The 16,517-nt window shown below is 35.7% G+C and overlaps 1 protein-coding gene across 1 annotated transcript; it reads right to left on the bottom strand.

The window, feature by feature from the left end:
* Positions 1 to 3,375: 3,375 nt before the first annotated feature.
* Positions 3,376 to 14,950, bottom strand: LOC584476 (complement factor H). The gene is made up of 8 exons (XM_784335.5): positions 14,679 to 14,950; positions 13,176 to 13,355; positions 12,452 to 12,628; positions 9,287 to 9,454; positions 8,604 to 8,783; positions 7,607 to 7,813; positions 6,684 to 6,845; positions 3,376 to 4,743 (listed from the first exon to the last, which is right to left on the bottom strand). The coding sequence occupies exons 1-8, from the start codon at positions 14,740 to 14,742 to the stop codon at positions 4,727 to 4,729; spliced, it is 1,155 nt and encodes a 384-aa protein (XP_789428.3). The 5' UTR covers positions 14,743 to 14,950; the 3' UTR covers positions 3,376 to 4,726.
* Between the last annotated feature and the right edge of the window lie 1,567 nt (positions 14,951 to 16,517).

Here is a 16,517-nt window from a genome sequence, read left to right as displayed (position 1 = left end):
GATCTTTAAAGATGAATAATCTAATTTCTTTTTTTCATGGAGATTTTATACCATGTTTGTACCGGGTGTTTACCCAATATTAGCTGTATTTGATAACCGAGAGTAGACTTCGCATTTACTGCTATTTTAATGTTTTGTAATCAATAAACCATATCAAATCATATCAAAACAAACTAGGAGTATATTTGCAGTGTTAGGAAGGTAAAAAATCCCCCTGAAACATTCTGCAAAATGATTGATATATGGTTGACACATCTGACTTGTGGTGTTTCGGTCTACAGCCACTAGAGTGTACAGATATTTTGATAATGCGATATAAATCTGTGTTTCATACTATACTACTTACGACTACTACTACTTATAATAATAATACTAATAATGAATTTATCTAGCGCAGTTTGTACGAGTGGAGAATGTATTCCATAATGTGCGGAATAGTTATTTAATCCGATGACCGGGGTAATAGTAATTGTACGCGCTTTGGTACGTTATATATGGTAAAGCGCTATATAAGAACCAGTTATTATCATAAATGTTATTATTGATTGACATGCCTTATACAAATAAAAGTATGTGTCTAATTATAAAGCAAAGGACATTAGTACTTGTTTTCCGTGTGTCTTAATGTTAATATGCAACTGCTGACAGCTATTCGAATGTTATACTAGCCCAGTATACTGAAAGGACTGCAGTTGACTAATAATTATTCGACTATGCTGAAGATACGGCAGTAGTTGATTGTTGGTTATGTGGAAAGTACTGTAATAGTAGTAGCTTAGTGTAATTAATAATAATAATAATAATAATATAGAGTATTTGCAATGCGCCAACTCCACATGACTAATGTGTTCAAGGCGCATGGAGAATTAGCATACACAAGTGTATTTAAAATGATGTTAATTCATCATTGTTTTATAACTGTTTGTATTTCATATACTCAATAAGTTGGGCTTTATTTAATAATTGGTATTACTTATTCTATATAATTAAAAGAATTAAACTAACAAGAGAGGAAAAAGGAAAGGAACTATTAAAATGGTATATATGAGGTTGAGACAATGAATTTTGATTTCATAACTCAGAAATGTGGTTCTGTTAGTTATATGGACTTGGTAATTGAACATTTCATCAGTTTGTGTAGAAACTTTTAGAGCCAAAGTGTAAAGCGTATTAATTTTGTTGGAGTTGGCATTTCCAGTTAAACACAAGTTTAACTAGAAAATGCTATGTTCTATAACCGAACATTTTATATCGACATTTCGGGAATTTCACCCAAACATGAATCTATAAATTAATATGGTAGGTTTGATGGACATTAAAGAGTTGAAAATGATTGCATGAGCAAAAGTCAATTAATGGTTTTAAACAATTGGTAGATGTAAGAGGTTTAGCGCCACCTCTTGTCGGAGACATGAAGGGATACGTTTATTCAGACACAGATGATGTATGGTGTGTTGAAATTTAATTGCTATTTTATCTTTTTAATCAGATGTGAATTGAACTAAATTAAATTAAACTAAATCATCTTTATTGCCTGAGGTGGTTTCAGTTCAAGATACTGCATAGAATTCGTTATATGAAAGATGCTTTGCTAAGATTTAAATTAGTGTAAAGATAACCTAATACCCCCTAATACATTCTGTAATAACAGTGAAGAAACAATTCTACATATATTTTGTTACTGTATTTATTCAAACGAAATATAATAAAAACTTGAGAATTGACATGTTCCGTAATAATGTACATATTAAGTTTAAAATGAAAATAAATTGTTTGGGTTTAATGGAAGTAACTACGGTGCCCTCAACTGCATTATAATTATAGTAAGGAAAGAAACTTTTGCAGCCAAATGCAAACAGTTATTTGCCAGTTTTTTAACATTTAATAATAGCGATAAAGTGTTATCATGATATGGAAAAGTATATTATGTAAAACAAATCTGAAAAAAAAATTATGAAAAAGTGGTTTCCTTTTACAAACTGTTTCTGATTGTTTGTTTCCTCTAAATTATTTTGCTAAGTAGGCTAAATCTGTGATATTTTAAAAATGAACTGCAATTTGAAACTGATATCTATAAATGTAAGTTCTTATCATATTTTGAATGGCCAAGAATATCATTTTGAAATTCTGCATGTACATATTTCTTCTTGTATACGTATTATGTATGTGAATGATATTATTCAATAAAGAAACCCGGTGGAAGAAAAACAAAATTTGTATTGCCTGACCTGTATAGCATAAAGGCCTGTTCAGATATGGCGCGGTGAAGCGCCGCAAGATTTAGAGCCGTCATGTAAATGAACGGCAACTGCGGGCCGCATAGGACTTGAATGTATTCACTGAGCAATTTGAAGAGCATTACATTTTGCGACGTTATATATACGTGTATTCGTGCGTGATTTGGTGAAGTGTAGAATTGGAAACAGACTTGAAATAAATGTTACGTCACGGCTTGACGCTCATGCGGGATCTCGATCTTTGTCAACATCATAATAAATAGCCTCGATATCTGATAATTGTACGAGATATTCGGCTAGCCTTAAATAAATGTGTCAAAACTTAGATTAAAAACATATTATAACCCCCCCCCCCTTTCTCTCTCTCTCTCTCTCTTTATCTGAATCCCTTATCTACATCTCCCCCTCTCATTCTCTCTCCGTCCCTCTCCTCTATCTCGATTTTCCCCTTTTTTCTCCATCCCTCACCTCTCCCCATCTCTCACTTGCTATCTCTCTAAATCCCTCACATCTAACTTTTTCTCCGCCCCTCTCTTCATCTCAATTTCTCTCTCTCACTCTCATTCTCTCTCTCTCTCTCACTCTCTCTCTCTCTGTTCTTTTTGTCCTTTTTTCCCGTTTAAAAGGCTTGAAACCCACTAAGATTCCAACTATGTATAATTCGACCCACACTCTTGTCCAAGTTTCATGTGCTCTAGTAAGAGAAGGGCTAAATAAGCTTGTTCCAGGAATATACGGAAAACATAGATGTGGTCGGTATAACCATGGAGTTACTAGCCTGGGCTCTGTTTCACAAAACTTGATATCAACAACAAGTTACAAACTACTGTTATAAGCTACTGAAATCATGGCATCTGATTGGCTGAGAGCAAATTTGTCATAGAAATTTAGCATTTGTTATTGATAACAAGTTTTATGAAACAGGCCCCTGGTATAGCCCTGGTATAACCAGGAAGATACAACCAGAGCCCATCATCCAACAAATTGGGTTTGCCCTCATTATGTACAAGTATCCGTAACAAAACTGGCCTACGAATAGTAGTCTTTGCAAACACCGACAAAGATATTTACCCCCAATCTATTTAGCTTTTAAAAGAATGATAGTATAGCAATAAACCAAGAAAATCGAGACCAAGACTAGGAGAATTCTACAATTTATTACAATACTCATGGCTCATTGTAATCGATTTAAGGCCAGTCAATTCCAAGCGTTAAGGAATGACATTTCCTAAGAATGTTTAAATTTGAATAAAGAATATTACATACATTTTAATCGAAATCTACAAATTAATTATATGATATATTGACTAATAATTATGAGGTACTTTTACAACATTTGGGTTTCATATCAATTATTCATGGGTTTATGAAATATTGAATTTTATATTGTTGATACGAAATGGCATATACACAGTATCAAATATTTTGGTAAATCCATAACAAATCTTTCTAACATTCATTACTTTGTGAATTTGATGAATGGTGATATAGTTAGTAACCATTATCATTAATTATTTTGTAGATCTTTATGAAACTGTCGGCAATATTTGTTTTTTCTCAATTGAAATTATCTGCGAATGGCATTTCGGAACTCTTGGAATTGGTCATAACACAGAATGATAAGATGACAATATCAATGATTTAGTTTGGAAAACGCGACTTGGTTCGGCTGGTAAGACGAATAAGTTAATGCACATACAAAAACAGTATTGGTAATTCCTTTTCTTATACAGTATAAGAGTGAATTCCAAAAAATAACTTTCGAATATTTCACGCTATAGGTACATATCATATCAAACTATAGGTTTATCCAATCAAAAAATAGAATTGTATAAGAAATCAGCATCAGTGGGGACCCCCATGGAAATAGGCTCTCGAGCTTTCGTGGGCTGTCCTGTTCAAGCTGACTTATTTTTTTATCTGTTATTATTGTATATTGCTGTATGTTGGAAGCTTGTCGAATAAAAAAAAATCAATCAATCAGCAGATTTGTTATCTTTCTTTTTAGGTCAAATTGCATTTTATTCCGTCAATGAAAACATCACATATAAATGTAGTAAGCTTCAATGAAGAAATTGAAATTGGATTTTGTAATACTATAAACACCAGGCATAAAATTATGTTTATCCAAACAAGGGTTAGAATTGTTTAAAGCCAGCAACAGATTTTTTTTTCTTCTTCTCTTTAGGTTAATTTGCATTCTATTTCGCGTCAATCAAAATATCACAGTAAGCTTCTAAGAACATGTTTAGTCAGACAGAAAATTTAGAATTGAATATGCAGTAAACAATGACCGAATTCTGTTCTGTCCGTCAACCAAAACATTTATTTTAAATATTTGCTGTAAGTTTCCATCAACAACCCATGCAGTCCTAGAGTCATCGAGCAAGGTTTTGTATATGGATGTGTTAATCTATGTGATATTATATTCTCATTTCGGCCGGAACTCTCGGCTGATTCAACTGATCTTGCCATCGTAGAATTGGTCTTCAGAGTTCAGTTTTATCTGCATTGATAAAATATGGAGATGGGGTACGGTGAGAAAAGAGGAAGGGAGAGGCAGTGAGAGAAAAGGAGAGAAAGGGAGAGCAGAGAGGGCGAGAGAGGGGACAAGGAAAATAAAAAAAGATACAGAAAACAGAGAGGGGTAGAATAGAGAGAGCGACAAAGAAAGAAAGAGAGACGGATTAAAGGAGAGGGGGAAATAAGTAAATAGAAGTATTGTTAAAATAATTTCATAGAAATCTCTCGGGCGATTTGGTTATGATGCAGATTTCCCAGAACATAGTTATTCAAACTGAATAGAATAAAAGGATGTCGAAGTAAGGTATCCTACTTTTATTTACATATTGTTCTTGTTCCCCTTTCGCTGAATCGTGTTTAAAGTTTAGATGTTCCAAATTTACATTTAAAGCAATTAAGATTTAAACAAGCTAAAGAGTCGGTTAAAGTGATAGTTGAGTTCTGTTGCAGAGGGCGCTACACAAAATATTTTTTTGGGTGAGATAATGAAAAACTAAGTGTCAAATTTGAAAGAACATAATATTTAAATGACAAAATCATCTTTGTTTGATCAAAATCGGTTCAGAGACGGCTGAAATGTAACGATTTATAATGCTTGTGTACCACCACAAATATTAGATATTTTGAAAAATTTGAAAAACCGTTGAACACCGTTGAAAAAAAAATGAAATAACGCCTTTTACGTCGTAATTCAGCCAATGCCGATGTTGGCTTGTTTGTTGGCATTTTCGTGTTGCTTGTATTACCAACAATCAGCCGGCTCATGTATTGTTATTTTTAATTAAATAATTAATTAACGGTCACCATGTTTTTTTTTAAAGTGGAGCTGAATTGGTATGGTCATATTGGCTAAATTTCACACATTTTGGGGTCTAAAATTACCTTCTTAGCAAATTTAGGTTCTAAAAGGGCACTATAAATGTCATAGATAAGAATAAGAGCAATAACCATGCACTTTGAAGGCATTTGCGGCCTGAAAACAGAACTCAACTATCCCTTTAAAAAGCAATACGGATAGATAACTTAAATCAAATATAATATGTAGTAAATTATGTAAATAAATATATTTGTAGATATTTATACACTGTCGCTCATATAGTTGGAATATTTTTGTTTTACTCCAATTTATGGAATTATTTTAAAAATAATTTATTCCTAATAGATCTAGATAATAGTATACATTCTCAGATTTTATTGAATAATAATTTTACAATGTGTTTTTTGCGTGACTGCTAAAGGATGTGTATGCTAATATGCTTATCAACTAGGGGACCTACGTCATTAAGTCATAAATGACAGTAATGAGGATTAGTGCCCCACAAAAAATATAGCACATGGACATGGTTTTGATCCTGGGGCCTCACAGTTACCAGGCCATTGCTTTGTCACTGATCCATGACTGTACGCAGGGGGGGGGGGGCTAGGGTAGGGGGCAGTTTCCATAAATAAAAATAAAAAAAATAAAAAATTATCAATCATTCATTGTATTTTACATCGGTCCCCAACATAAAAAAAATCCTCTGTGTGCCCATGCCTTGAGCCATAATGCATGGCCGTCCAGAGGGTTTTTGGAAGGCGCACGTGGTCATTGCAATCATGTTCCCTGCCTCTTGAAAATTATACACAATTAATTTGAATCGTTAAAATAATGAAACGGATACAAAATATTAAATGGATAATGATTTTTATGAGAAGGAAAACTAACACGAAGACGAAGAAAGTGAGGAGAAAGAAGAAGACTGAGAAGAAGAAGAAGACGAAGACGAAGAAGAAGAAGAAGAAGAAGAAGAAGAAGAAGAAGAAGAAGAAGAAGATGAAGAACAAGAGGAGGAAGAGGAAGAAGAATAGGACAAGAAGAAGAGGACAAGAAGAAAGAAAGAAGAAATACATATCTAAAAAATTCTTTCAGAGAGATGATCTTACATTTACAGAGGACATTTGGTTTCCAAGATCCATCGATGCAGAAAGCCTTGGGACCTCCTAGCCTGACCATTCCTGGTTCGTCTACGCATTCAATCACCTCGCCGTGACCATGCTTAAACATTTGCCCATCAATCAACGTATTCGATGGGGCTGTGCAGTTGGCTGAAGGGGTACCAAACACATGTATAACGTTAATTACGAATCCATAATTTAACATTTTGTAATGCGAGTTTGTCTGTATATAGTACGGTACAAGTGCATGTACTATATCTGTAAACCCATATATTAATTATACTTTTGCGAATTTTGAAAGTGGTTCATACTCTTGAAAGTTTCAGGCAGCGACATCATTGATTCACAATGGGCACAACATGGACTTTTTTAAATTTGTGAAATATACTATGCCGATTATAATTGCGATTTGTATCAATCTGGTTTAACAGTACATGATTGTTCTTGTAATAAAAATTAAACCATACAGGGGTTTACTGTGGGAAGAGAAATAATGATAATAATAAGAAGAAAAAGTAGAAGAAGAAAGAAGATGAAGAAGGAGAAGAAGAAGAACAAGAACAAGAACAAGAAGAAGAAGAAGAAGAAGTAGAAGAAGAAGAAGAAGAAAAAGAAGAAAAAGTAGAAGAAGAAGAAGAAGAAGAAAAAAGAAGAAGAAGAAGTAGTAGAAGAAGAAGGAGGAGGAGGAGGAGGAAGAGGAGAAGAAGAAGAAGAAGAAGAAGAGGAAGAAGAGAAAAAGAAGAAGAAGAAAAAAAAGAAGATGATGGAAGAAAAAAAGGAAAAAAGGAAGGTAGTGAAGAGGAAACTCGAGGAGTAGACCTAAACCCACCAATTGATCTACCAATTCGGGGGAAACAAACAAAAACAACACAATACACAAACAAACAAAACAGCTAAATTGTCCTCCTTACCCCTACACGTTGGGGAATCCCCTCCAAAGTTGGTTGACCACGCCCCATTCCGGCAGCTTGCCTTCCAAGGCCCATCCACGAAGAGACCCCCTGCACAAGAGAACCTTACCGTATCCGTGTGATCGTAGTACGACTCGTCAGATGAACCCGTGAAGTCAGAGGTCACGATCACATCCGAGTCCGAAAACGAAGGCACTTCGCATTTATCTGATTAGGAAGAGAGGGAGAGAGAGAGAGAGAGAGAGAGAGAGAGAGAGAGAGAGAGAGAGAAAGAGAGATCTGCTTTCACAGACTATTGGCTATTTATCGTGGGGGGGGGGGGGGTAGTAAGCACTACATTTTTTCTTCTTTCATTTACTTTTTTGTTGTTGGGGAGGGGGCAGCCCAAGGGGGTAGATCCGCCCCTGCTCTCTGCCCCCTCCCTTTGTTCAACACAATTCTGGATACGCCCCTTGCTTCACATCTACCATAGCCACTGAGTAGGAGGGGGCTAGGTTTCCATTCTCTTGATGAATTTACAGTAAGAATACTCCGGCCCAAAGGGCTTGGTTTCCAAATCACACAGTCATGAAAATAATAATCCTGAAGTTCACCTCATACGTCAGCTGTCACCCTCCCCTTACTTTCTACAAAGTTATGGATACGCCCCTGTCACACACTTACCATAGCAATTAAGTAGGCGGGGACTAGGTTCCCATTCTTTTGATGAATTACAGTAAGAGTACCCCGACCCAAAGGGCGTGGTTTCCCAATCACACAGTCATGAAAATAATAATCCTGAAGTTCACCTCATACGTCAGCTGTCACCCTCCCCTTACTTTCTACAAAGTTATGGATACGCCCTGCCACACACTTACCATAGCAATTAAGTAGGAGGGGACTAGGTTCCCATTCTTTTGATGAATTACAGTAAGAGTACCCCGGCCCAAAGGGCGTGGTCTCTCCACCCCCTCCCCTTCTTCTACACAATCTGGATACGCCCCTGCCATACACTTACCATAGCAATTAAGTAGGAGGGGACTAGGTTCCCATTCTTTTGATGAATTACAGTAAGAGTACTCCGGCCCAAAGGGCGTGGTTTCCCCTTCGCATGATAGTACAATCATGGAGTTTTCATCATACGTCGATTCTTCCGGTGCATACATCACATTGGTCGGCACTGTCGGGGGCAGGCAACCTGAGAAATAGAGGGGAAGAGGGAGAGAGAGAGAGAGAGAGAGAGAGGGGGGGGGGGGTGGTAGAAAGAGAGGGGGAGGGGGTATTAAATGAGACATTCATCATAAAATATCGACACACTCAATTTCACTTCCAACGACACGCTTAATGAATTTTTATTTTAAAAATCAAAACATGAAATCCAGGGTTTTTTCCTTCTTTTTCCTTACTTACGTTTTTAAATATCTTTTTTATCGATTGATTTATTTTCTTATTATTTACTTATTTATTTACTTACTTATGCATTTATTGACGTATTTGCACATTTATGTTTTTACATAATTTTATAGGCCTATTTGTTTATTTATTTATTTGGACTATTCATTCATTTATATATTTATTGATTTATTTCATTAAGAAATGTATTTATCTATCTATTTCTTTATCTAATCGATGTATTTTTCTTTTGTCTTAAATAATTTTATCTTATGTGATTGAGCAATGACGGTAGTGAATCATTTTTACCACTACTCGTGCACTCAACATCCGGGCTCCAGGAACCATCGTCACAAATTGCTTCTATTGTGAAGTCACCAGTGGATAGCTGATAGCCTGTGTCACACGCAAACGTCGTTGTGCTCGTGTGTTCGTATGTACCCGTTCCGTTCGAGCTTTCGGGGGCCAAGCAACCATCTGCAAACATTAGAAAAAATGATTATTTTTATCATACTTTCCGAATGCTTTCAATCAGTAAGTGTGCACATTTGTTTATAATTTCACCTATTCTAAAGTCCTAATACCTTTTTTAATGACATATTTACTTGTATGTTTCACAAAACTTGTCATCAGTGACAAATTACAGTTTTTGTTATAAGCTACTGAAATCCTTGCTTCTGATTGGTTATCGACAGATTTGTCACTAATTTTTGTCATTTGTCATTGAAAAAAGGCTTTATGAAACGGGTCCCTCATCTCACTAGCGTCTATGAAGGAGGGGCCAGGGGACAATTCAACCCTCCTGACAGATTTCAGATCAAAAATAAGAATAAAATGTATTCACCTTTATATAATATTAGTTATAGTAGGTATAGCACACCAAAAATAAGTACAACAAACACATGTTATTTGATGATTGCAAAGGATCAAGCTTCATGAAAGCTTCAAAAAACAAAAAACAGAATTGAAATCGGTCAATGCGTTGTGATTTTATACCATTTTTTTGGTATCGCAAAATTACCGAAAAACCTGCCAGAAATGGTCAAATTGGCAGAATTCGACAAAGTTGACAACTTAATTCATCACTTTCTCGGACACAAATAAAATAAATTAAATTATCAGACACTAAAATATCATCTTTGTGGTAAAAAATACAAAAAAGAAAATTCATATATCTATTACCGTTTTGAAAACAGAAGCAAACAAAATAAGTCATTTTTGCCATTTTTGCGAATCTGCAGATATGAACAAGTTGTGAAAATAACTAAGTCCGTCTAATTTATATGCGCATATGTAATCAAATCAAAACCGAACATGATACATCAATGAAACCTATGTATATCCGCCAGGTATGGAAATATAATTTTTTTGAAGAAAAAAAAAATTATGAATATTCATCAAATATGCAAATTAGGCAATTTCAGCTAATTATATATATATATATATATATATATATAGGAAAGTCAAACTGTTCATTTTGTTGGCATTTTTTAAAGACATATATTTATAGATCATATTTACACCAAATATTAACATTAAATTCCAAATATTTTTTCAATACCAATAAAATATGGCGATGGAAATTACTTGGATCACCGTTACAGCTATTTCCTCATATGTTTCACAAATTATTCAGAAAAACCGAAAAAATGATAAGAATTTGCAGACTTTCAGCTACATCACAGTATAGTTTCTTTAAAAAAAAAAAAAAAAAAAAAAAAATCAGATTTGAGGATTTATGACGATTTTCCTAGAAACCATTCAATTCAACAGGCCATAACATTCCACAGGGACTGAATTTCAGAAAAAAACAAAATTTGGTGACCTCAATACAGTTGTGGCTATCTTGAGTGTAAACAACAAATTGATTAAATGAGTGAAACATATGAGGATATTGCATTTATGTAGGGGAGTTTTATACATTGAAGTGCATTTTCACCACGCAGAATAACAGTCAATGGGCGATCAGCGGGCCATGTCACACAAGGCTGAAAAGACAATATTCTAATTAATAATTTAACATATTTTCCACATGCCTATAACAATGAAACTACACAGAATTGTAGTTAAAGGTATGCTCGAAAGATATGTGAAATAAATTTTTTTAAATATTGTTTAATTTTTTTAAAATAAATTTACGAAAATTGCTATTTGTACCAACTGACTGCTGTTGTGTGTGTGTATGTGCATGGGGCAGACTGTGTGCACAGGTAGTGTGATCACCCTAGTTATAGGTCAAAAAGTGTGCGATTGCATATAATTATGGAAAACGAAATAAAGTTAGATTGGATACATTTTTTGTTTTTGTTTGCAAAATAAGTGATTTGGGGCGATTCATTGGGAAAGGCACGGTGATGAAAAATCACATAATAATATATGCACCTTTGTATACTTATAAGTCAATAAGCTTGCGGTTGTAAAAAATGATAGAAAAATATAAATATTAATAAGTAATTATGAGTGTATCACTGGAGTGGCACATTAAAGATAAATTAATGATATACAGGTGTACCTTATATAATGCGCATTCCATGAATAGGCTTGCATATTAATGCTCACTAAAATATTGATAAATAGCTTATAATTTTACTTTCACATAATGCCTGGTTTAAAGCAACACTGTACTACTTGTGGCTACTTGCTCCCTCTATGTAAAAAAAACTTCCCCAATCGGTACCTGTTGGTCCCCCATGATCCTCTTTTTCTTATGTTAATCGAGAGCTGAGTTAATGAGATAGCCACCTGTCAGTTACCTCGCTGTGTGGTCTAATCCCTTCCTGAACTAGGAGAGCCGGCCTTTAAAAGTAGTAACATAAAGATGATTACCAAATCTTTTGATGATAATCATACCTCGCGGAGATCCTATGCAAAGACTTGTCTTCAGTTACAACCCCCCCCCCCCCTTTTTTTTTTAGACTCCATTCCTCAAAATGTAATACGTGTTTTTCTTATCGGACTATATGGATGGTTTGTTGGTTTGTTTCACCAGACTGCCAAGAAAGCAGGTGATCGTGCAGGTTTAAGTCCTCTCCGAGGGACTTAATAATGAGGATTAATGCATTTCCAAAGGGTACTAAATAGCGCATCATCTGGGGTTGGAACCCGGGACCTCCCAGTTATGTACGAGACCACTGCTCTACCACTGAGCCATCGCGTCTTCTAGACTGAATAGCAATGGGGTGAGGTATTTTGCCCCCTCCCTGAAACAAAGGTCTAGATGCACCTCTGTCTCCACTTATCTCACTGGCGTACTAATGGGGGGGGGGGGCTTGGGGCAATACAAATATTGCCCCCCCCCCAATAAAATCTAAACGTGTTTTTTTCTTTTTCTTATTTGATACCAGTCTACAAATGTTGCTGAAATGAAATGATTTTCCGGGCGAGGGGCAGGGGGAGGGGTTCTCACATTTTTTTTCTTTCAAGGCCCCCCCCCCCCTAAAAAAAAAGGTTTTGCCTATTACGCCACCGACTTACCTAGACATGATGGGTTGGTTTCTATGATCCACGTAGCATTAGTCCCACAGGTACCCTCGAATGAACCGGTTAGGGTACCGGAGGTACACGAAAAGGTGACCTTCTCGCCAATCGAGTAGGTCGTCTCCTCTGGTTCCACTATGACGTCAGAATCGACTTTGGGCAACGAGCAGGATGCTGCGGGTCAAGTGAAAAAGCTCTGTCTCATATCTTAATTCTAAAAATGTTTTGGATCATAAATGTACAAACTCCAGAATAAAAGAAACTGTTCGAGTTAGTTCAGGACCTCAGCACCTCCAGTATGATATAACATTTCCCATTAGGCAATAATCAACAGCACTCAGTCTCTCAGGCTCTCTCAATACTCATTACATTCAAAAGAATAATTTGTTTGTGTGTGGGTGCGTGTGTGTGCGTCCGATTGATCGTGTGTGCGAGTGTCTTACTTTGTTTTCGTTTTCGCTTTATTATTTTGTTTTCGTTTTTTCTAAAAAAAAATTTCGTTTGTTATTTTTTCCCCCTGCGTTGTTGTTTTTTGGTCTTAATTGTTCTCGCCATGCTTTTGTATTTGTTTTCTTTCGTTGTCTTTATGTGTCTCTTTGTTTTCGTTTTGGTTGCTTATTACTGTCAGAGAAATTTGAGACCGCAGGTCAAAAATATACTTTCCTTGTTTCTCTCTTGTTATGGGCTAGCTAGAGATAAGTTCTAATGGAGTTTAACTTACCCTGGCATTCCACTAGTGACGGGTCGGGATCCCATCCCGTGCTGGGGTAACAGTAACTGTATGACGCCCCCGATTGTGTGTAACCATCATCACATGATATCTCAAGATAATAGTAATCATAGTAGCTGTCCAACTCGGCACTGAGCACCACATTGTCACCTGTCGATGGCCTCGTACAAGCTGACAATAACAACAAGAACAACGACAAACAAACAAACAAATAAACAAAGACAAACATAAAGAAGCAAGAAGAACAAATAATAATGCTCATAATATTGACACATCACATATACAAATCGAGATGTTAATAAAAACCAAAAATGAAAAGGAAAGATATCTGAACGGACTAGGAAATATGCCAGATATTAATAAAAGTCACAAAGCAATTCTTAAAAGGTCCCAAAACATGTAAAGACACGAATCAAGTTTACTTTTGTAGGTTGAAATCCATTTAGATGTAATGTGATTCCTTGAGAATAAAAGCAATCTACTATGTGCATTTATGCATACGAAATATAATCTTGATAAAGAATATATATAAATTTTAAAAATCAAATCATAAAAAATGGAAAGGGGGAAGTGCGAGTAATATGAGCCTTATATGAGATGACGCAAAATTTAATTGGCGGTATAGTAGTGGGAAGGTTTTGTAAATTGATAAGAATAACCGTTATCGATGTTTGTATTAATGCATCTCCCTGTGGTCATTTTTTTGCTTAATATTTTATCTCCTTAAACAGGCCCATCCGCTACTTTATCAATGGCTTTAGTGCATGCTGTCCAGTGTCCCGTCAAAGAGGCCCAGTCAAATCAAAATGGTGCCATATAGTATTTTAAAGACACTGTCGCTCGGTCCTCAGATTAACGTGTATGTTCTGGTATCACAAAACCACCAAAAGATCGTCTGATATGTTTTTTGGTTCATGTCTAAATCTAAAAGAGGTGATTCTTAGCTCTGAAGTGATATAAAATCGAAACAGTTGAACGTTCCTAACCGAAGTAAAAAAAAAAAAAAAAAAAAATCGAAAAAAGGTCCATTCTTATAGAGTTACTTTAGAGAAAATGGCATCTAAAGTCTGTAGTCTATCTACGGGTCTATCTAAGCACTGTTACTCACAAAGTGTAATGTGACAAGGTAATGTGTCTTCTATCAATTTATTCTTGAACTTGGTACATCAATTAAAGATTCCCTGTTCTTTACTTTGACCAAGTATCAACGCAAGGGCTTAATCGGTTTCAAAATTATAGGGGATCGAAAAGAGACCAGTAGACAGGGTCAACATTTAAATTACCTATTCAAGAGCTCATTCGGTTTTGACGTTATGGGGAATCCACACAAAAAAGGAACCAGAAGACAGGGTCAAATGTCAAATTATAAATATTCAAGAAATTAAAGATCGGACAAACATAGGTCTACAAAAACTGTCAATAATACCACATTTAGATAATTTCGTGCTTCAAGATTTGAGGGGGGAAAAAATGCTAAAAAGTATAAAAACTTACCTTGAAAGGTTTCCGGTACAAATGTCACTACTAGCAACGGGATAAAAACCAAACTTTCCCACATCTTTCTCTCCGGAAATTAAAATAATTGTTTCGAGTTAAACGAACGAAGCCTCGATCTAACAAATTGATAGATAACTGCAAATTGTCCAGAAATACGACCATCCAATCATTTGTGTGTATCTCCGTAATCTACATGTAAGTTTATTCCACAACGTATATTTCAAGTGCAAAATGACATCTGGCGGAGAAAGCCTATATGAATCATTTTTTCGTTACTTTTAGTAAAAGACAGGTAATTGGCGCCACGTTTATTCACCCGGTTTTGACAGACGGTCGCTTTTTATTTTCCGTGGTGCATCCAACGAATAGTCCAAAATCGTCCAAACTATAATCGTAGCATTTCAGCCCCGCTATCCGCATTCCAGTAAATGAATGATATACATTGCACAATTTAACGGGAAAGATCCTGAAGACATTTGTTTACCTAAACGGGCATGTCCGTATTTGTATGGCAAGATCTTTATCAAGTCTCAAAGCTTAATTTCTTATTAAATAACAAAGATTTGTAGGCAGACCACAATGGAGGCGACAATGTGTGCATAAAGATTGGTCAATTATTAGCTTTTAATCCAAATAGTGTGGTTCATTACGTGCAGCACATTTGTGATGAAGGGGTTTGGGAAGAAAATATATAAAAACTAATTCCCTGTTTTTCTCTTTTTTTCTTGTCCAGTAAACAGAGAAATTGTATGCCCGGTCCACGATGGAATGGGGAGGGGGGGGGGGGGGGGGGTTCAGGGGGGGGGGGGGGGGGGGGGGGGGGGGGGGTAGCAATTTCTTTCGATACTATTTTCCCCTCATCAAATGATTCCAGGCATTCTCTCTCTCTCTCTCTCTCTCTCCGATTTGAGGTGGATGGTAGGGGAAACAAAACAAAATCCCAAACTTTTCCCCCCAACACTATCATCATAATTATTATCGTCGTCATCATCTTCGCTATCATCATCATTTTCATCCTCCCTCATCTATTACTTCTCATTGTATTTCATCCCGATTAATGTTTTTAGTGTGTAATTTATTGTAGGTTATCTTAGATAAAAAGAATAATTATAATGACCCACAATTATCTATACACGTATCACTGCATCTCATAAGTATGGTTGATGTTAGGGGTTTTTCCTACTAATACTGAAAAGAAGATGTATTCTAGACTTCCTAAAATTCTTTTCAATCGATGTTTTAGCATTAATCATTGCTAGGTTGGACAAACACTCCTCTGATCGTTCAGATTTAGCATGATATTTCGCACCTACCACATAATTATGATTAAAACATTCAACAACAAAAATGATGCGTTTTGGAAGTAGTAAGGAGGGGCCGGCCGGATGTGAAATAAACTACTTATCTTTCGTATTCAAGAGAGAGAACGTAGTTCCAGTGTTTGAATTATATCATTTCTACCCACAATCTATACATACGAGTGAATGCGTGAATTTTGATCAGTCGTGCAAAAACAAGTGAATAACAAAACTCGAGCCCTCCCCCCCCCCCCCCCCCCTCCCCATGGCTGTAGTAAATCATGTTGATAATCCCTATTTATTAACTGAATTAACGTTAAAATTAAAGGAAGAAGTTTGACAGGTATTGTATCATATTTCAATCACCTTTTTTATTGATAGAAAGTACTACAAATTTGTTAAGCACATGTACATAATGTATACAGACCATGCACTACCGCATATTCTAAAACAATAAAAAGGCACATATTTTATTAAAATATATGATTCTTAAAACCAAAAATCCTTTTACACTTTACTAACTTATAAAATTTGCTGG

The sequence above is a fragment of the Strongylocentrotus purpuratus genome, unplaced genomic scaffold (genome assembly GCF_000002235.5).
Source record: "Strongylocentrotus purpuratus isolate Spur 01 unplaced genomic scaffold, Spur_5.0 spur5_scaffold_16, whole genome shotgun sequence".
Taxonomy (NCBI): domain Eukaryota; kingdom Metazoa; phylum Echinodermata; class Echinoidea; order Camarodonta; family Strongylocentrotidae; genus Strongylocentrotus; species Strongylocentrotus purpuratus.
Note: the sequence above shows the minus strand (reverse complement) of the source record. Positions and strands in the feature narration are given on the sequence as shown.